The sequence below is a fragment of the Myotis myotis genome, unplaced genomic scaffold, assembly GCF_014108235.1.
Source record: "Myotis myotis isolate mMyoMyo1 unplaced genomic scaffold, mMyoMyo1.p scaffold_m19_p_6, whole genome shotgun sequence".
Lineage (NCBI taxonomy): Eukaryota > Metazoa > Chordata > Mammalia > Chiroptera > Vespertilionidae > Myotis > Myotis myotis.
This window is the reverse complement of record NW_023416368.1, coordinates 16,084,217-16,105,113: the sequence shown is the minus strand read 5'-3', so window position 1 is coordinate 16,105,113 and position 20,897 is coordinate 16,084,217. Positions and strand designations below refer to the sequence as shown.

At 50.4% G+C, this 20,897-nt stretch overlaps 1 protein-coding gene across 3 annotated transcripts in view; it reads left to right on the top strand.

The window, feature by feature from the left end:
* Positions 1-20,897, top strand: part of CYFIP2 (cytoplasmic FMR1 interacting protein 2) — a 105,309-nt gene that overhangs the window by 23,777 nt on the left and 60,635 nt on the right. For all 3 annotated transcript variants that reach the window (XM_036312052.1, XM_036312051.1, XM_036312050.1), the window contains exons 5-15: positions 1,006-1,107; positions 5,029-5,210; positions 6,649-6,745; positions 7,974-8,102; positions 9,208-9,312; positions 10,135-10,226; positions 12,143-12,260; positions 13,886-14,005; positions 14,541-14,666; positions 16,914-17,080; positions 17,834-17,981. In XM_036312052.1, coding sequence (XP_036167945.1) covers positions 1,006-1,107; positions 5,029-5,210; positions 6,649-6,745; positions 7,974-8,102; positions 9,208-9,312; positions 10,135-10,226; positions 12,143-12,260; positions 13,886-14,005; positions 14,541-14,666; positions 16,914-17,080; positions 17,834-17,981 — 1,386 coding nt within the window. The remainder of the gene's footprint in view (positions 1-1,005; positions 1,108-5,028; positions 5,211-6,648; positions 6,746-7,973; positions 8,103-9,207; positions 9,313-10,134; positions 10,227-12,142; positions 12,261-13,885; positions 14,006-14,540; positions 14,667-16,913; positions 17,081-17,833; positions 17,982-20,897) is intronic.

Sequence of the window (20,897 nt, the reverse complement as noted above, 5' to 3'; positions counted from 1 at the left end):
GCTACACTTTATTCTTTATCAATGACATTTTTTCATGTTGACACATACGGATAATATGTGTATGTGTCAACCATCATTATAATTGTCATATATTTCATGAGTCCCATTTTAATAAAATCCATGAGGCACAGATGTGTAAAGAGAAACAGTTCTTCACCCTTCCTTAATCTTAGTCCCCCGGGGTAACTATTCCTGTATCATATATGAACAAACACACACATACTGTTTTGTTTAACAAAAATGGGACTAAGTGACACTTCCTGTCCCATCACAGTTTTTACCTGTCAATTTATGGTGGCAGTCTGTCCATGTCAGGTGACATAGATCTGTCTCATTCCTTGTTACTTAATGATACTGAATTGAGTGTATCATATTTTATCCTTTCAATCACCTGGACGTTGAGCTTGTTGCTCCTATTTTAAGAATTTCTAAACAACAGTGTGAAGAATGACCTTGAACTTACCCTTCGCTCACTCATCAGTTTCAGCCGCCTTGTTAGCACTCCTGGGTGTGTGTGCTGTGAAAACACCCGCCATGTGGTTGTGATGTGTTGAAAACCGTTGGGCAGAGCACATGGGTTTCTTGGTGGGCCTGAGTGTGGCCGGGGGGCTCTGCCCCGGGTGCATCCGGAGCAGTGGATGGGACATTTTTCTCTGCCAGGAATCTGGCGGGGCCCCTCTGGGGTTAGAGTGAGGAAGGGCTGAAGGAGGGAGATCTTACAGATAAACGTGGACGTGTGTACAGCGACTGGTCACAGTACAGACAGACTGAAGGTGGATGGTTCTGTTCTTGGGACCAGCTGGTTTCTTTCCTGCAGCCAGTGTCTGGGGAGCAGTGTCGCCCCCAATCAGGGCTACCCCAGCCTCCTCTCACCACGGTGACCTTGTCATTTATCATCCTGGATGAGGTGCATTCAAGAGTGAAAAGGGGTCCATTAATAAGTCAACAGGTATGACCCAGGACTGCCTGGGCGGATCAGGATGTCTGAGACCCCTCTGCCCACAGGTGAAATGCAACGAGCAGCCCAACCGTGTGGAGATATATGAGAAGACGGTGGAGGTGCTGGAGCCGGAGGTCACCAAGCTCATGAAGTTCATGTACTTCCAGGTGAGGGATTGGTGAATCTGGATCAGAAGACTAGAGAAGGCCCCTGCCCTTCTGTACACATGGGTCTGGGTTTTTGTGCCATGTTGCTTATTCATTTGGTCAATACTTTTTGAGTGCCTCTGACACACACCCCTGGTGAGCAAGATGGACACTCCCTCCCTCCCTGAAATTTCCATTCTAGTGAGCACAGGAGTATGTTCTGGGCAGGAGGAGAGACTGACAATAAACAACAAACAACAATTCTCAGGGCCTAATATGTGCTGTGAATAAATAACATTTCAAAAATCCCTGGGCTGCAGGTGTCTGCGACTTGGCTGCAGCTTTAGGGACGGCCTCTCAGGAGATGGCATATGAACTGAGGTCTGTGTGATGAGAAGGGCTGGTGTGTGATGGTCTGAGGAAGAGGGTTTCAGGCAGAAGGAACTGTGAAGGCCAAGCCCCTGAGGCTCGAAGGGGCCTCATGTGTTTAAGAAACAGAAGGAAGCCAGGGAGGCTGCAGGGTGGGAGAGGGAGGGATAAAAGTGAGGCTGGAGCAGTAGCCAGGGACCCGCTCACACAGGGAACTGCAGGCCATGAAGTAGGTTGTGAAAACAGTGTGCGGATTTTATTAAATCACCACAGAAACCACTGAGGATTCTAGTGACAGGATCTGTCATGATTTCTTCAAACACCTTTCCTATTCCTTTCTCCCTTTCTGCCTCTTATGGCACACCTACTATTCTAATATTGTTGTGTTTCACATTGATCCACAGCTCCCTTAAGCTAACCTCCTGTTTTTTAATTTCTTTTTCTTTTTGGCTCTCTAATTGAGTGATATTTTCAACTCTGTCTTCTAATTCACTGATTTGATCCTCAGCTTCCCCTAATCTGCTATGTATTCCTTCCAATGTGTTTTTTATTTGTGTTATGCCATTCTTTATCTGAGACTGTTCTTTTTTCATAGCTACTATATCTTTTTTTATACTGTTGAGCATTTTTAACATCATTAATCTGAACTCTGTTTCAGATAAATTTCTTATCTCTGCTTCACTTATCTCTTCTTCTGGAGAATTTACTAGTTGTTTCATTCAGGGTTGTTTCTTTGTTTCATCATTTTGGTTGTCTGTTTGGGTTTGTGACTATGTTTTAGGTAGATCCTCTATACTTCTCAGTCTCTAGTGCAGGATAGTGTTAAAGGCTGTTTCTGGCTAATTGGATCAGGCAAAGACTCAAAGCCTCCAGAGGCTGCCTCTGTCTACAGACTAATAGGATGCAACTTGAATTGCTTCCAGGCAATCATCCTCCAGTTTGGCAAGCGTTTTTTTTCAACAGGGTGGGGCAGTTGCTTCTACCTGGAGGCTAATTTTTACTTTTAATATCTTAAGTGGCCTCAGGGCAAGGTGTTTTCCAATGGGGTGTGTAGACTGCCTTTCCCCCCATGCAAGGCAGATGTCTATGTTGGAAAGATGTCCTCCGCTGTGTGAGGTAATGACTCAGCCCAGGAAACTTGGGATGTCTACCTTCTGAGCTCTATCCCCCGAGTCCCCAGTCCTGGGTTCTGCTCTCACAGCTCCAGTCCACTTCACCCTCCCTCTGCCAGAGTACAAGGTGGGTAGCTCCACAGGGAATTTTTGTGCATTGGCCCTTTAAGAGGGTTCCCAAACTTTCATCTGCCACTCCCTGGCAGACAGCACCCCACTGCTTTTCACAGCTAGATGTTATGTGGGTACCCTCCTCAGTTTGGTGCTCTCTGCCTGGGGAGCCCAGCTTTGGGATTAGATCCCAGGGTTCTCAGTGGCACCCCCCCCCCCCCACACACACACACACACCTGAGATATCTCTCTGGGACTTCAGTTGCCGTCTGTGGTTGCCTGGCCAGCCCTTTCGCGCCTCCGCCCCTCCTACCAGTCTCTATGACTTCTCCACCATCAGTCCTTGGGTATCAGGACTCTCTCCTGTGAGTTTTCCCTAGTGACACGATTTGATTGGTATGTTTACAACATCTGGCTGCTTGGGGGGAAATGGAAGGGAGATGAGGGCAGCACAGATGTGAGGGGCGGGAGGTGACAGGAGTGGCAGCAGGAAGACCAGTTGGGAAACCAGGAAGAGTGATCTTTAAAGGAGGAAAAGAGGAAAAAGACAGCCAAGGGCTTTCATGAGGGCAAGCTAGTTAAATTAAAAAAAAAAAAAAAAAAAAAAGGAGGGCAGCTTGTTAAACAGAAATAACCAAGGAAAAATAAGGCAACAGGTTGATTATTATGCTCAGGTTGGAAGCTGCTCAAGAATGCAGGTTGAGCACTTTAAGACCAGTCTGTACCCCAGGGCAGCGGTCATGCCACACACTCTGCCCTGCACGTGCTCCACGGAGAGCTCAGACTGGTAAACAGACTTCCAGGCTCTGGCAGATATCCACCCCGTGCTCAGCCCCACACTCAGCTCTGCATGGCCTGCTGTACCCGAGATGGGGTGTCTGGGAATGTGCAGATACCTGCAGCCCAGGGCAGGAACGCTGGCTCCAGAGGCAGGAGACCAAGGCTCCTCCACAGTGTGACTGTGCCTGTGAGTGACATAGCATATCTGATGCCTTCAGTTTTCTCACCTTGGAAATAGTACCTATTTCACAGGTTTGTGGCGAGGATAAAAGAAGTCTATTGTAAAGAGCCATGTAGAGCCCTAGTTACACAGGAGGGTTAACACATCGAAGCTGCTGTTAATCGACCATGGACACTTTAGAAAGGCAGGTCCAAGAGAGAAAAACTATACAGAAACCGAGAAAGGATGGTTTGGGGTCACCTGGAGCTACGCTGTTCTGTACGGTAGCCCCGTGTGGGTATTTACATTAATTAAAATGAAATAAAATGTAAAATCCAGGTCCTCCGTTGCCCGAACCACCAAGTGCTCAGTAGCCACATGTGGTGAGTGGTTCTCGTATTGGGGGTTGTAGACACAGGACGTTTCCACAATCATAAAGTGCTCTTGGACTTAGGCTCTGGAAGGAGGAGGCGTAGCCAGTCTGGTCTTCACAGGCGAGGAATTACGGGTGGGTATCCCGGCCTGAGGAGGGGAGAGCAAACACAAGGAGTCATTTCTCTCCCTCCTCTCCTCCTCTTGTTCCCCTTCCTCCCTCTGGCTCTCTCTCTGGGTTACTCTTTAGCCTTGTTTGTGGATTGTTATTCAGCTGCTTTTTTGGTAACAGATTTATTGAGAAATAATTCACATACCATATAATTCATCCATTTAAAGTGGTCAGTTCAATGATTTTTAGTACATTCACAGGGTTGTGTGTTCATTACCAGGGTCAATTTGTAACATCTTCGTCACCCCAAAAAGAAATCCCATTCCCTGTTGCTGTCACCCCATTATACCCCCATCCATCCCAGCTCTGGGCAAGCATCCTCCCACCCCCTTCCCCCACTTTATTTTTCTCCATAACACATATCACACTGTAATGTACAGAAGTAGTTTATTTTGTTTTCTGTCTTCCTTCACTAAAATGTAAGCCCCATAGGGTAGAGATTTTTTTTTTCTTCATTCTTTCTTTACCCCGGTGCCTAGAATGGTGCCTAGTGCATAGTAGATACTCAGTAAACACTATTTATTGGTTGAATGAACCTCTTTCTCTGAATCTCTGCCCCCTTGTCGAGTGGTGCCTGGCACTGTCCTAGGCACTGGAATACAAAAGTGAATAACACGGTGCTTCTCTGCAAAAGCCTGACGAATAAATGCGTGGGGTCAACTCACTGGGTGGTGTGTTCCTTTGAGAAATCAGCTTTGAATGTAGGGACTCCTCTGAGGAAGACCTCTTGGCGGATTTGCTTCTAAATGTCCAGACTCTCACCCAGGGCCCCAGGGGAGCCTTGACCCTGCCCCCACCTGAGAGCTCGGGGAGCCGCCCCCACCCATGCTGCCCGTCCTTACCTGCTGCCCCCTCCCTGCCCGCAGCGCAAGGCCATCGAGCGGTTCTGCAGCGAGGTGAAGCGGCTGTGCCACGCCGAGCGGAGGAAGGACTTTGTCTCCGAGGCCTACCTCCTGACGCTGGGCAAGTTCATCAACATGTTCGCGGTCCTGGACGAGCTGAAGAACATGAAGTGCAGCGTCAAGAACGACCACTCTGCCTACAAGAGGTCAGCCTCCCCTGCTCCCCACTTCCTGGGTAGCCTGCCAAGGGGAGGAAGAGGATGGAGCCTGTCTAACAGGCCCCTTCTCCAGAATCAAACGAGCCACTCCCCAGTCACACAGCGGCTGGGCCGGACCTGTTTGTGTGGTTTGAGGAGAAAGGTGTAGGGCTGGGTCCTGGGGAACTGGGTCTGTGCAGGGCTCTCTGCCTCAAGATGGAATCAGATGCTCATTTCTCCATCTGTGGAGCAGCAGCGTCCTCTCGTGCCCTTTGTAGTGCAGAGCCAGTGAGATCATTATAAAGTGGCCACATTGTCATTCCTGTAAGAATCAGAAAGCCAGTTCGAACTGCTTCTGTGGAAGAGGGATGGGTTGGCTCCCGGAACTGAAGGGCCCTGCGCACTCTCAGGCGGGCTGTGCCCTGGGGTGGCCTCCGGCAGCTTTAAGCCCTCCTCTCGCCAGCATAGCCACCCCAGCTTCAAGGGAAGAAAACGATGCTCTTCTTTGCAAATGATTTTGCAAAAGTCCCAGCTTGGTCATGTGCCAGGTTCCTCATCAGCCATTGTGTGGGTGGGGGCTCTGATTGGACAGGTGCTCACCATGGGGTCACTTGGGGGTCAATGTCAGCTCAAGAGAAGGACAGGGAGTGGGAAGGGCTCCTTCCTCTCTAGAAATTAAGTACAGCCACGCAAAAGTGGGCGGGGGCGGGAGGGTGAGTCAAAAGCAGCAGATTTCCTCTGTGTTGTCTAGACACATCTCTTGGGAAGGCTTTTCTGTGTCTGATGAAAGGCCTCTCCTCCTAGTAACTGGAGAAAGCAGAAGAAAGCAGACAACAGACTGATTCTCAACACGCTGTCCTCCTGAGTGAGCTGTGAAAGAGCCCCTCACAAGCCTGACTCAAAAGCGGCCGGAAAAATCTGGGCCGCCACAGTTTTCCCCTTCACGTCCTGCGTGTGTTCCCCACACGTAACATCCCTTCACTCTCAATCCCAGCCGGTTAAATAGACTGGGTTCTATGTAATGCTTTGCTTTAGAAGCCTAGAGATTTTCCAATAAAGAACACAATACAGAACAAAAACAAAGCTTCCTGCCCCTGGCTCTGCTCCGTGGCGGGCTGTGCAGGTCCGCTGGAGGCCACTGCGGGGCCAGGGGTGCTCATTGCACTCTGTCTCACCCCTCCAGCTGGTTGATAGGATGCTAGCTGCCCTTCAGCTTGGAGTTTGAGCTTCAGTGCATTCTCGCCTCTCAGTCTCAGGTACCCTTATCAGAGGGTGTAAACAACTCCAAATGACTCCAGAACATACTCCCCGTTGACTTTAGTCACCTGTGATGCCAGAGCCGGTTAACCTCAGGGGCAGTGTCACTCAGGTCGGGTGGGAGGCGGAGCCCGAGAGGCCTGGTTAGGCTGGTTACTTGAGCGTTCCTCTCTGCCACCCCGTGTTTCAGGGCGGCGCAGTTCCTGAGGAAGATGGCGGACCCCCAGTCTATCCAGGAGTCGCAGAACCTCTCCATGTTCCTGGCCAACCACAACAGGATCACCCAGGTGACGGCAAACTCCACGTTAGTCCGGGCCTGGCGTCCCGGGCCACAGGCAGGGGCCTGGAGGGTGGGTGGACCGTGAGCAGAGGAGCTGGGCCCAGGTCTCACACCCTCACTGCCCTACTCCAGAGTTAGACTTTGGATTAAGTCTCCCTTCCCAGACAGTCCTTTCACCCTCTCCCAATGTGGTTCCCTGAAGACCTTCTCAGCCACTATCCTGCCCCCACATTAGTGCAGATTGAGAGCATGGGTTCTGGAGTTAAACAGCCTTGTTTTCTAACCCTAGACCCATCATGAGACCGTGGGCAAGTTCTAAGCCTCGGTTTTCTCGTCTGTAAAACGGACCTGGGATTTTGAGAATGTTATGAGAATCCATGTGATAGGACTGTTGTGAGAAATACATGAGATACTGTATAAAAAGCCCTCCGTATGCAGAGCCTGACAAATGGCAAGGGCATAAGAAAATGGAGCTGTTATTACTGCCACCGCTTGGCCAGGGCACCCCCGCTGGGCGGTGGTACTCATGCTCTGTCTGACGTAACCTGTCTTGCTCATCTGTCAGTTCAGCCTAAACAGGCACCAGCAAGAATGTCAGCAGGACTCAGGCTGAGTGGGGCCCTCCCTCTTCGAAGGGTTTGGAGACTCGGCTCTCTCTCAGGGATGCTGCTGGCTTCGCTAGGCCCTCCCTACTCCTTGTTGAATGCAAAAGGCTATTAACTTTGAAGCTGTAGGTTTCTTTCCTAGGACACAGTCCCATGTTGTCAGACCCTTCTTTTGGGAGATGCGTTTCTTTCTATACTGCTGTGTCCTGCCAGGAGGGAGAATGCTGCCGGCCCAGCTCTCCTACCCCGGGCTAGGCCATCCCCCATCATCTGAGGAGACACCATGGCTAGGTCCACAGCCTCAAAACTAAACTGGGAAGACGAACAGGCCTTCTGCTATAACGCAGAGCTGCTTTTCAGCTCAGCCCAATCATATACTTTCTAACCATCAAAACTGGCAGGGAATAACATGGAGGGCCCCTAGGGGAGTGAGTTCCCTGCCAGGGGAGATGTGCGGGAGCTCAGACCAGCCACTGTGGGGACATGGAGAGGATGCAGGCTTCCTCCCCCTAGTGGTCAGCTTGTGTGTGTGTGTGTGGGGGGGGGGTGGGGGGGTCCATCACATGGTGTGGATGAGGAGGGTGCAACAGCAGAAAAAGGAGCTGACCAGAGGGGGGCGCTGCTGTTTAGTGTCTCCATCAGCAACTGGAAGTGATCCCAGGCTACGAGGAGCTGCTGGCGGACATCGTCAACATTTGTGTGGATTACTACGAGAACAAGATGTATCTGACCCCCAGCGAGAAGCACATGCTCCTCAAGGTACAACCGCTGTGTCCACGTACCCAGTGGTCTGGGCGTGCCCTCTCACCTCCTTCTTATTTTAAATCATTTTTTAAAAAACGGTATATATTTTTTCTTACTTAAACATGGATATATAGCCACTGCACAGAATGTTTTGTAACCTGTTCCCCCCCCCCCCCTCTTTAACATGTCATCTATACTTTTCCAGACATTAAGGATATTTCCGCAATGTAACTTTTAGTGGCTGCCAAGGATACTATTCTATGGAGATATTGTTAGTTAACCAATCCCCTCTCGTTGGATATCTGTTTGCTAAGCTGCACTGAACACTCTTAGAGCACAGCCTTTGTGTACATACCCTTGTCGAGTCTGACTTCTAGGAGGAGAAACAACCAACTCGAAAGGAAGGCAAAGTCTTCAAGCATTTGCTCTGTTTTACCAAAATCGTCATATTTGATCCATCAGTTTACAAGTCTGATTTTTAAATTATCAAGTAATATTGATCATTGTAGAAAACTCTGAATTAAACAGAGAAGCACAAAAAATATTAATCTCTCACAATCTTTCTCTCCAGAGGGAACACTTTTAGCATTTTTATGTATTTCTTTCTCATTTTTCTATGCTTATATATTTTCAACAAATGCGGTATACATAAATGATGCATATGTAAGTCTTATCCCTTTTCATTAAATGTGTTGGAATATTAATGCCGTCGTATGGGTGAGCTTTCCTTTTTTTAGTCATTTCATTGTTAGCTGCTCAGGATGTTCCTGATTTCCCTCTGACAGCTGTCGCACTGAGGTGAGCAGCCTCCACATTCTTTTTACACACGGCACAGCCCCATTTGATTCTTTCTTCCCCGGAACCTCACCTTTCAAAGCTCTCTGGTGGCTTTGCTTTTTCCTCCTCTCCTCCTTGTCACTCTGGCTAGTCTACGCATCCCAGGCCTGTTGACGTGCCCTTCCTTACCTTTCCGTGCACCTGGATGGAGTTTGCAGGGAGCGTGGCGTTGTGACTTGTTCACTCTGGCTTCCTCTGTACAGCCAGACTCTTTTGTGTTTTTGTTTTTTAACTTTCCCATCAGATGTGATAGGCTTCTGTGCTCTGCCCCTTCTCACTCCAGGTGATGGGTTTTGGTCTCTACCTGATGGATGGAAATGTCAGTAACATCTACAAACTGGATGCCAAGAAGAGAATCAACCTCAGTAAAATCGATAAATTCTTTAAGGTCAGCACTGGGGCTGGGGCTGGGCAGGGACCAAGGGGCTGTCTCTCAGTAGCAGATTCCGCTACTAAAGGCGGCTGGAGGCCCTGCCATTCTATCCTCTTCCTCCTCCTGGGGTCTTTAGAGCTACAACCCAACCAACAAGCCTCACTGCTTGCTGGTTAATTTCATTTCTTTCCCCTGAGAGACAGCCCCTTGGTCCCTGCCAAATGCAGAATGACATGTATCCACACTATGGTGTCATACAGGTAGTTACACTGCCCTAAACCCCCCTGGTTTTGAAGTAGTTGGCAGAGTGCCCAGTGCATCAGAAGCAGACAGTAAATGTCAGCCTCCCCTCCGTTTGTCCTGGTCTTCAGATGGGACTTGTCTGCCCTCTGGTGGTAGGTGTTATGATTTCAGTTACTTTGCACTGGAGCTTCTCAGAAACACTACACCTAGCCAGTGGCATCCAGGCACGCACGCCTAGTCCGGAGTTCCAAGCAGCAGGATCATCTGATCCGAGGGAAATTAGAGCAGAAAGGACCCTGCCCTGGGAGGCAGGCCATCTGGTCCTCATCCTTCACCCGGTCTGCCTGCTGGGTGACCTTGGACAAGTCACTGTGCCTCTCTGGGCTGAGCTGCTGGATCATACGGTTGGTTGAGGCAGGGGACCTGTATGCTGGCTGGGGCTCTTTTTGGCTCCAGGGTCACATGGAAGCATCATCGGAAGCAGGAGCGAGGGGTCAGCCCAGAGGCTCACGGAGGGAGGCTGCCTCCCCTGGTGGAAGGCAGCCCCCTAGTCCCCCCTCGGCGTCTCACGCGCTGTGTTTGCTTCCTTTGCAGCAGCTGCAGGTGGTGCCCCTATTCGGCGACATGCAGATAGAGCTGGCCAGATACATTAAGACCAGTGCTCACTATGAAGAGAACAAGTCCAAGTGAGTGCCTGCCGTAATGTCTCTCGGCTCCCGCGAGGTGCCCAGCCCGGGCAGGGGGCCGAGGGGCCACTTCAGTCCCTCCCCCCTCCCCAGAGCCCTGGGCAGGTGGATTCCAGAGGGGAGCAGTGGAGGGTGCTCTGAGCCCTTTTGTATCCACCCTTTGCCGCTGGGGTTCAAAAGTGCTCAGAGCACAGCCACGCCCCTTCTCTGTCCCAGCTGCACTGGGACAGCAGGAGTCCTTCCTTGAGAAGCAAGATGACGTCATTCTTTATCACCTGATTCCCTCCTCAGGTTTCGTGTCCATGCAGTAAGTATGCTGTAACACGTATGGTTTGGACAGCTCCAGCCGCATGAACTGGTTGATGGCCTCGCCTTAGGTCGTTCTATGAATCACCATCCTAGGGAATCCACGCTAAGATCTGGGGTCTGGGGTGTCAGTACTTCAAGGGAGTGGGGACACCCAGCTACAGCCTTTATCTCTGGGGGTTGTTAAGAGGTTTCTTCTGCCTGCGTCTCATTCCAAAGCTGGGTGGTTTTGACCTTTCCATATGGCAGCGGGGGTGGGGGTGGGGAGGGTAGAGGAGGGGGTGACCATCCTTTAGTCAGGGCTGAGGCCTTAAAACTGTCAGCCTTTAGCCCAATGAAATCTGGGTCAGTCTCTTCATAACCCGCTGGCTGCCAGAGCAGCAGGAGGTGTTCTAGGAAAAGCATGGAGTCCAGAATGCTGCACTCATTTCCTCACGTTTCTGCATGAATTCCCTGCCACCGGAAGTTGGTTGGGAACAGTGATGCGGCCAGGGTGGGGCGGCAGCAGTCAGAGTGGTTGTGTCCCCATCCCTACGCTGCTGACCCAAAATAAAACCAGCATGAGGAAGCCTCTCACCGTCCTGAACATTCTGTGAGGGCCACTTCAGGGCTCCCTTTGAAATATTAAATTACCACCCCCCCCCAATATATTTTTATTGATTTCAGAGAGAAGAAGGGAAAGGGGGAGAGAGAGAGATAGAAACATCAGTGATGAAAGAGAATCATCGATTGGCTGCCTCCTGCAGGTCCCCCACTGGAAATGGAGCCCACCAACTGGGCATGTGCCCTGACCAGGATCAAACTGTGACCTCCTGGTTCATAGGTCAGTGCTCAACCACTGAGCCACACTGAACTGGGCTGAAATACTAAATTCTTGCCAAAACGTTTATCTGCCTTTTTTGGTGACTGTGCTTTTAATCTGTCAACCGGGTCACCCAGCACTAGAGGGCAAAGGGGGCTGTCTTTTTTCTCTTGGGGAAGGAGAGTGAAGATTTTCATTCATTCATTTCCTCTCCAATTCAGGCTGATTCCCCCAATGATAAGTTTAAAAATAATGGTTGAGGAGGAAGAGGTGGTAGAAGAAGAAGAGGATGAGGGAGAGAGAGAGAGAGAGAGAGAGAGAGAGAGAATGACCATGACCTCCCTCACCATGAAGTGCTTGCTTGCATGTTACTGGGTCACGGTTGAAAAGTCCTTCCCTTTAGGCCCCTCCAAAGCCGGCTTCAACCTCAGGATGTCAGAGTCAGTAGACAGGCTTGGGGAGGTCACCCACCTTGCTTTTTCCTTGCGTGGATTCCAGGCCTTTGTAGCCCTAGAGAGGCTGCAATTCCCTTCTCACTCGTGTAACTGGTAAGTACGTGGACACCAGGAATCTGGAAAAGCCTGTGATTGGGTCCTAGAGGAGGAGGAAGGGCTGGTCCGCTCAGCCTGTGAGCCCCGCGATGTGGGATGAACAGGCTGTCGTGCTCGTATCTGGGTTACCCCTTGGTTCTACCCAGGGGAGCCAGCCACCTTGGCTGGGCACCAGGAGCAACACGTAAGTGGAAGGAGCCTGTCCCGCCAGGCGCCTGAGACCAGGACCTGCTCCGACCCTGTGATTCTCTGCCCAGGTGGACCTGCACCCAGAGCAGCATCAGCCCCCAGTACAATATCTGCGAGCAGATGGTTCAGATCCGAGATGACCACATCCGCTTCATCTCCGAACTCGCTCGCTACAGCAACAGTGAGGTGAGCTCACTCCAGCTGCTGGGATGGAGGCCCGTGTGGGCCCCTGGTGAGAAGGGGTGAGGACCAGGCAGGACAGAAATGACCACAGAGATGATGGAGAGCAGGAGTGAGGGGATACCCACTAGAGGCAGGAGGGCAGAATGGCCAGGAGCATGGATTTTAGAGCCACACAGAACCGGGTTTGATTCTGGTTCTGCTGCTGACCATCACAAGTGATGCAGCCTATCTGCCCCCATTTACTGCTCTGCAGAATGAGGGTGATAGTATCCAGAAAGGTTCACTGAGAGGATTACACCCTCTGACGCACGAAAAACACATTGCTGAGTAATTGGGAATTAATTGCTAGAACGTGTCCCAGACCATCTCCGCCCTGCTCATAACACCATCTAAATATTTTAAAATTACACAATAATGACTGATCATTGAACAAGCCAGAAAATGCAATTTGGGACATAGTAAATGCTCAAACCTCAGAAAAAACAAAAAGAGAGATGCAAAAGGAGGGAAAATCAGTCATGTAAGATCCTACCACCCAGAACCGACTACGATTGACATTTGAGTGTATATATACTCCTGAATCTCTTCTCTCTAAACCAGTGGTTCTCAATCTTGGCTGCACATTGGAATCATCTGAGAATCTTTTTAAAATCCTGGTTTCTGGGCTTCATCCTCCGGAAATTCTGTTTCTTTGTTACTAATGTTGTGGCCCCACCCCATAACAAAGAAACAGAATTTCCGGAGGATGAGGCCCAGAAATCAGGATTTTAAAAAGATTCCCAGGTGATTCTAATGTGCAGCCAAGGTTAAGAACCACTGCACTAAACCTTTCCAATGAGTGTATATATTGGTTTAATAGCACAGGTGCCCTGATTTGAGTTCCTTTGTTACCTGGAGCTCTTGGGTAGATGACTGCACTGTCCCATGTTTGCTCACTGGTTGTACCATGTGGCTGGGAGCCATAGTGCCCGTGCTTTCCAAACCCAAACTCAGAAACGTCTTGTATCAAAGAGGCAATGTATTTGAAATGAGGACAGCCAGACAAATGCGGACAGTGTGGTCTTAGGCCAGTGGGCGTGGACCAGGGACAAGTGCAAACTCTTGGACTTTCTTAACCATATGTGCCAGTCAACTGAACTAAGGCTGTGGGACCCCTACTTTAAGAGCAGGGGTCACCTTTATTCCTTGTGAAGTTTTGGTTGTGGTCTAAGAATGAGTCTGGCTCAAAGTTATTTTTAAATCATACGCTTTATATGTGTGTATATGCAGACCGTTCTCGTTATTCGCAATAATGTTCTATGAAGTGGCCATGAACACTGAATTAACCAATTCTGAACCATTGCTCCCCAGGGGAAATACAGGGTTAGGTTCCTGTGAGTCTCTGGTCACAACCCTTTCACCATCCAATCAGTGCATAACCTTGTGCTTTTCTGATTAAAGTCACCTGATGTAATAGATGTTGTTTCATGAACATTAACTCCCTCAGCAGGACACTGTTCGAGCCTCACTTTCTCTGTGAAGGGGATGTCATAAAGCATCTTTTTGTAGCAATCTTAGGGGAATCAATGAAGTAATGCATAAAAGTGCCAGGCACGTGGATGGTGGGGGTGACGGCTCATGCTCCCCAGGTGGTGACGGGCTCGGGGCTGGACAGCCAGAAGTCTGACGAGGAGTACCGTGAGCTCTTCGACCTGGCCCTGCGGGGCCTGCAGCTCTTATCCAAGTGGAGCGCCCACGTCATGGAGGTGGTAGGTGCCCCAGGCGGAGGCTGCCCCTCCCCTGCCCCCTTCAGACCAACCTCGGTTCACTTGGAACCTGTCTGCCTCTGCCTTCCCCCAGCACCCTTTTTATAGCAGCTTTACGGAGATACAATTCCCATGCCATGCCACTCACCCATTTAAAATGTAGAGTCCCTGGTTTTCAGTATATTTACAGAGTGGTGCAATCACACATTTAGAGCATTTTCATCACTGCAAAAATCAGTTGCACCCCCCCCACCCCCACCCCCGTGCCCTGTCTCCCCTGCCCTAATCTACTTTCTGTCTCCATAGATTTTCCAAGTCTGGTTATTTCCTACAGTACATCCTATATTATGTGGTCTTTTGTGGCTGGCCTCTTTTACTTTGTATGGTTTCAAGGTCCATCCATCCTGTAGGATGAATCAGTACTTTATTCCCTTCAGTGGCTGAATAATCTCCCAGGGCATGGTCACACCTCCTTTTGTCTGTCCGTTGCTCCACTGATGGACATTTGTGTTCTTCCCCATCCCCCACCCCCACCCAGTATTCCTGGAAGCTGGTTCACCCCACCGACAAGTTCTGCAACAAGGACTGCCCGGGCACGGCCGAGGAGTACGAGAGAGCCACGCGCTACAACTACACCAGCGAGGAGAAGTTCGCCTTTGTGGAGGTGGGTGCCGGTCTCCTCCAGCCCCAAGGCTGCTGCTCAGGGTCCCGCAGTGGGAGGGAGTGGTTTCCAGCAAGACAGCAGCCTTGGTCCCCTCCTGTGCATGCACTTCCCCGTCTCCTTCCTGCTCCCCAAATTCATCTCTGTCAGGTTAGTCACAAACGATTAGAAACTCATTCTGTTCTTAAAAATCCAAAGGAAAGTGTTCACTCCACTAGAAAAAAAATGAGCAAAAGGAAAATAGCAGCAGAAACAAACCAACCAAAAAATGGCTGAAAGAGTTCAGAGAAGAAAAAAAAAGAGCTCAGAAAAATGCCCAAACCAATGAGTGTTCAGAGAGAACTGCAGATTGAAACTAAGATGAGGTAGTGTTGTTGACCAGTCAGGATGGTAAGGACTTGGAAGGATGGTGATGCCTGTGGCTGGGTGAAGCGTGGGAAATAGACCTTCTCAGAGACTGGGAAGCCCATCTACATTTTACAGTCTTTCTATGAGCGGCTCTACCCAAATGTTTAATGTACATACCCTTTGGCCCAGAAGGTTCTGGAAATATATCCCAGGGAATTAAGCCAATTGTACAAAGACATGTGCACATAGATATTTATCACAATATTGTTTATAATACCAAAATATGTGAAACGACTGAAATGTCCTCAGTATGGGACCAGGTAAAATAAGTGAAGGTACTGCTATGTCATCGAAAACTGTGTGGCCACTAAGATGTGGAAAGATATGCACAGTCTATTGTTGAGTTTAAACAGGTTAAAGAACAGCATGTAAAAAATGACCCCATTTATAGTAAAAGTGATATACTTTTGAATATTTACTCAAAACTGAAAGACATAGGTTTTTATATTGACAGTGGTAATTTCTGTTTGTTTCATTGCAAAAAGATATTTCTATTTGGGGGAGACTCATTCACACTCAGTTGTGAGTGACAGCTACCTCTTTCATGACCACCTGAAGCCTAGAAGTCAGAGACCTGGATCCTAGCCCTGGGCCCAAGGTCACTTCATCTCTCAGAGCCTCAACTTCCTTATCTGTAAAATGGACCCGACAGTCTCTACCCACTCATCCCAGGGTTATTCTTGAGAACCAAACAACAGTTGTCAAAGGGGATAATGATGCCAATGAGCTATGGAAGCTGGAAAGGGTCAGAGCATAGCAGGAGTTCAGGTTGCTCTTTTGTACATCTCCAGGCTGCACCTTAAAGGACTGGGGTTCAGGGGTGTAATTGTAATCATACTTGGCCTGGAGCTGAGTTCTCCCCGGACCTCCTGGCACTTCCACTGCTAACGGGTGTGATAAGTGTGGTGTTGTCATGAGGCTGATATGGCACATGCTTTCTTCTCTGAATTCTGAACCAATCTAGGAATTAGCACCTGAGGCTAACGGGGGGGAGGGTGGGGGGGGGGGGTTAAGGATTAGGTTTGTTGCTGGTAAAGCTTGACCAGAGATTGTGCCTGCCACCCAAGGCCACACCAGACTTCCTATTTCTCCCCCATCCCATTAAGCGCACCCACTGGGAAACAGGCAAAGCAGCTACAGAAATACATGCTCCCTTCCTCGGGCAGGGAGGGGATGATTAAGAGGAGACAGGAACCCAGGGGAGAGGACACTCGCCCTGGGGACAGGCAGATCCCAAGATCCCAAGAGAGAGCACCAAGGGCTATACTCATCACAGACACCAGTCTCCCCACGTCTGCAGGCGGATTAGTGAGTTAGGGGCTGGGGAGCAGGCAACTAGAGGGGCAGAGGCTCTCCCCTGAGTCTTCTACAGGAACCCTATTTTACGGGTTCAAGCAGCTGCTGGCCAAATTATTTCAAAAGCAAAGATTGTAAAAATTCTTTTAAAATGTGCATGATAAAAAAAAAAAGTTCTATTATTTATGGCCTGTGGGTGCATGCTGTGTGGAGAGGCCACAGAAGTCAGAATGGCACTCAAAATGCAGTCCATGGACCAGCTGCCGTTTGTCACCAGTCCTCAACAAGGTAGGGAGCTGGTGCCGGAATGGAAATCGGCAGCGACATCTTTGCTTGGCTGCAGGGCTTTCCTGATGAGGGGCAGAGTGCTGATTTCCGTTCCAGCACTTGCTTCTAACCTAGCCATGGATCAGCACTCGAGGTAGCACTGGCTGGCCTTGTGCTTCTGTCATTTCACCCAGCGCCCCCCCTATGATGCGGTGAAGGGTACTGGACAGACAGGTGTGCCCAGGTGCGGGGAGCCTGACCTTGATCTGTGCCCGGCAGGTGATCGCCATGATCAAAGGCCTGCAGGTGCTCATGGGCAGAATGGAGAGCGTCTTCAACCAGGCCATCAGGAACACCATCTACGCAGCCCTGCAGGACTTTGCCCAGGTGACGCTGCGCGAGCCCCTGAGGCAGGCGGTGCGGAAGAAGAAGAACGTTCTTATCAGGTGGGTCTTCCGATGGCGTTTTTCAGGGGCACATCAGAAATCAGGGGTGCGAGGTGCAGAGCACAGAGGAAGATCCCTGCTCAGTCAACTTCCAGGGCAGCCTCTGAACACACAGACCCGTCCGGCAGGTTTTAGGAAACCTTCTTAGGAGACTGGACATTTGAGATGACTGGTCCTCAGTCTCTGGGTTGGAAGCCCATCCCCACTGCTGTCTAGTTAGGTGAACCCCATCAAGTTACTTACCTTCTCTGAACCTCACTTTCCCTCATTTGTAAAATGTGGATGATAATGGTTCTTGCTATAGGCTGTTGGGATGATAAAATTGGATAATCCGCGTGTAGACCTAAGCACACAGCCACATGGAGTAAGTGTGCAATGAATATATGCTATTATTAAAGCTTTAAATAGTCAGAGATATAATTGGACTAATGAGACTCTCCTATAACCAAAAACAGAAACAGCCGTCCTACCTCACTTGAGTTCTTAGCCCGTGCACAGGCTCAGAGCTGAGGTCTCAGGTAGCGTTTGGCATTGGGATCACCTGGGCGCCTGTAGAATGCTGACTCTGGACTGCACCTGAGATCTGTTACACCAGCATCTCGGAGGTGGGGCCCAGGATGAGCACCTTTGACAAGCACCCCAGGAATTCTGGGAAAGTGGCCCTGGGGCACCACAGACCCTAGAAACAGGCTTGCAGTGTTTCCCTCCTCCTGGTGCTAAACCCGAGTCTGAGCCTCCGTCCTTCCTTCCCAGTGTCCTGCAGGCAATTCGGAAGACCATCTGTGACTGGGAGGGTGGCCGAGAACCCCCCAATGACCCATGCCTGAGAGGGGAGAAGGATCCCAAAGGTGGATTTGACATCAAGGTGCCCCGGCGTGCTGTGGGGCCCTCCAGTACACAGGTAAGCGGCTCTGGGCACAAGCCAGCTCTGCTGCCTCAGGCCAGCCAGGCCCTGGTAGGTCGTCCTGGCTGGACCATAGGGCACTGGGGCTGGGGGTCCTCGGGCAGGAGGGGCAGGGTCAAGCAGCTGCTCTAGTCTTATTCTACCATCTTGTTTTGATATAGGAAGGAGGACCGCTGGCTTAAGATTCAGGAGACCTGGATTCTCGTCCTAGATACCTGTGTGACCTTGGGCACGTTATGTAATCTCTTTGTGCCTCAGTTGTCTAATCTGGCAAATGGGGGTAATACCAGGACTGGTTCCAAAGTGTAGGAGGAGTTTGAAGTAGACTCTCTGTGCATCTGCCCTGTCCCTCTTTAATGAACCCTGCCCCTTCCCCTGCAGTGGCATCCTAGCTTGGGAATTCACAGGTTCTGCCTCTGACTTGCCCTGTGATCTTGGGAGGTGCTGACCTCTCTGAACTCTGACTCTCTTCTCTGTTAAATGAAAACGTTGCATGAAACCATGTTTCTGATTAGATCCTTCTTTTTATTCCCCCCGTGACTCCAGAAGGACAAGTGTCAAAAGCCCTTGACTCCTTAGAGAACGTCTAGTAATCAGAGATATTCAGAGTTTCCAACTGGAGCTTCTGAACAGGTTGCCTGTGGCTTATCCAAAGCAGTTGTAAAATTCCAGGGGGAAAAAAATAAAGAATCTGGGCATCTTAGTTAAATCTGTCACCTACTTAAAAGACAGCTAGTTTTCGGTAGGCTTACAAGGTCTTGGGGGAAAGCATATGGCTCCATGGAAGTGTTTAAAGGTCGTCCAGGCCCCAGAAGCCCCAGGCTGGGGACTCCCGCTTCACATGACCTTTCAGCCTCTCTCCGCCCTGAAATCCTGAGTCCCTGAGAGGAGCCATCCCTGTCCCTTCTCACTGTGTGTGTGTGTGTGTCTGGGCAGGGGGACGGGGCAGAGGGACAGGGGCGAGGTGTGTTCTCAACTCTGTCATCATTAACATCCCCTGGCTTCCCAGCTGTGGTCAGTGTGCACTCACCTTGCCTGCTGGTTGTGGACCGTCCTGAGGAAGCTTCTGCAAAGAGTTCTGTGTAATGTTAGGGGCCAGAGACCTTTCTATCCCAGAATTCCCCAGAGGAGCTGAACAGGGCTTTCAGTGTTTCTGTGAGTCCTAGACATAAGTGAGGGTGAGACAGACAAGGCACAAGAGAAACTGGAAAGGAGGAAGGTGAGCAAGGGGGACCAGCAGGCAGAGAAAGAGACAGAAGAGAGAGGAGAGAGCAGGACTATTTATATAGACAAGCGAAAGGTGCATGTCACCAGCAATCAGCCCCCCAGCACCACCGAGTCATGTTAGGTGGCACAGATGCATTTAATAGGCTTTTAGACAGTCAGAGCTGGGAGCATCCCTAGACACAAACTAGTCCCCGTCCCCTCCCCCCATTTTACAGATGGGGAAACTGAGGTCCAGAGAGGGGAAGTGACTTGTCCAAGCCGCAAGGTGAGTCACAGGTTGAGGTGGGACAAGAACCAGGTCTCCTGACTCCCACCCAGGGCTCTGCTAGAGACTTCGGAGCACAGTCGACATGGGCATCCAGCATAGCTGGACTGTCCTGGTGGGTCAAATGTTCTGTTTAAAAGGAGGTGGGAAAACAGTTCCCCCTCTTATGGACAAGTCGTTAGAATTTGATATAAATCAATCAACACTCACATGGATGGACATAAGAATGCTTTCTTTGAGGCCTCCTAGGCCATCGCTAGAACAGGGCTTCTCGGTTCTTAGGGGTGATAGACATGCCCACCGACAGGGTTGCAGAGGGTGGACGTCTGATAGACCGGCATCCATGGTAGCTCCTTTACCGCGAAGGGAAGGCTATGGTAGGATGGTGCCACTCCTTTCTGTGGCCTCGCTGCCCTGTGCAGTGCGCATGGTGGGTGAGGTCCCAGAGAAGGATGGACCTGTGGCAGAGGGAGGTTGGAGCATCTCAGAGGTGGTCGGCAAGTGGCCCCTAGCAGTCGTGACGGCTTTCCCACCGTATACAATACCTCTTGCTTTTCTCTCTCTCTCTCTCTTTTCTCTCTCTCCCTCTTCCCTGTCTCTCCTGCCCTCCCATCCCCTCCTCCTCTCTCCTATCTATGTCTTAGGCCTGCCAGTGGTCCCCGCGGGCTTTGTTTCACCCCACTGGTGGCACACAGGGCCGAAGAGGCTGCCGATCCCTGGTATAACACCGCCTGGCTGGGTTGGTTTGGGTACACTTCTCCAGGAGGCAGCAGGAATGGACTAGCCTGGCTCCTCGAGGCCCCTTCCAGCCCTAAGATTCAAAGACAAATGATGTGGAAAGATCTAGATTAGCACTTGTACCCTTTGCACTTAAGGTCTTCTGTAAAAGGGAGTTAATTGTCTAGTAGGCTCCTGTGTAAGTACCAATCTTCACCCAGGATTTCGGCAGGCTGTGCCATGCAGCTGGTGCCACCAAAGGGCGATGGATTCAAAATACTGAGGGTCAAAAACTTGAGGTGGTGGGGGCTTGTTCTGATCATCTCCCATTTCACAGTTCTCAGAATGTTAGCGCTGAAGGGGACTGGTTTGGGAAAGCTGCAACCCCTTCATGTTGGCAGATAAGAAAACTGAGGCCTGGAGTGGGACTCTGTTGCCCAAGGTCACACAGCAAGTCAGCGGCAGTGGCTGCCCTTGACACCCCAGTCTTTTGACTCTTGGTCCAATGCTCCACTCATGGTGCTACCGTGGCTGTCCAGGATGGCAGGGACTCCAGGGTGGCATGGAATGAGGTTCTCCTCTGATGCCCACATCCTTGGCTGAGAGAGCAAGCAGGAACCTGGACCTTGAACTTCCTAGTTCTACCCAGGCACCTACCCAGGGATGCCGCAGGCCCCAGACAGAACTGCCTTCCCGGGCTGGCT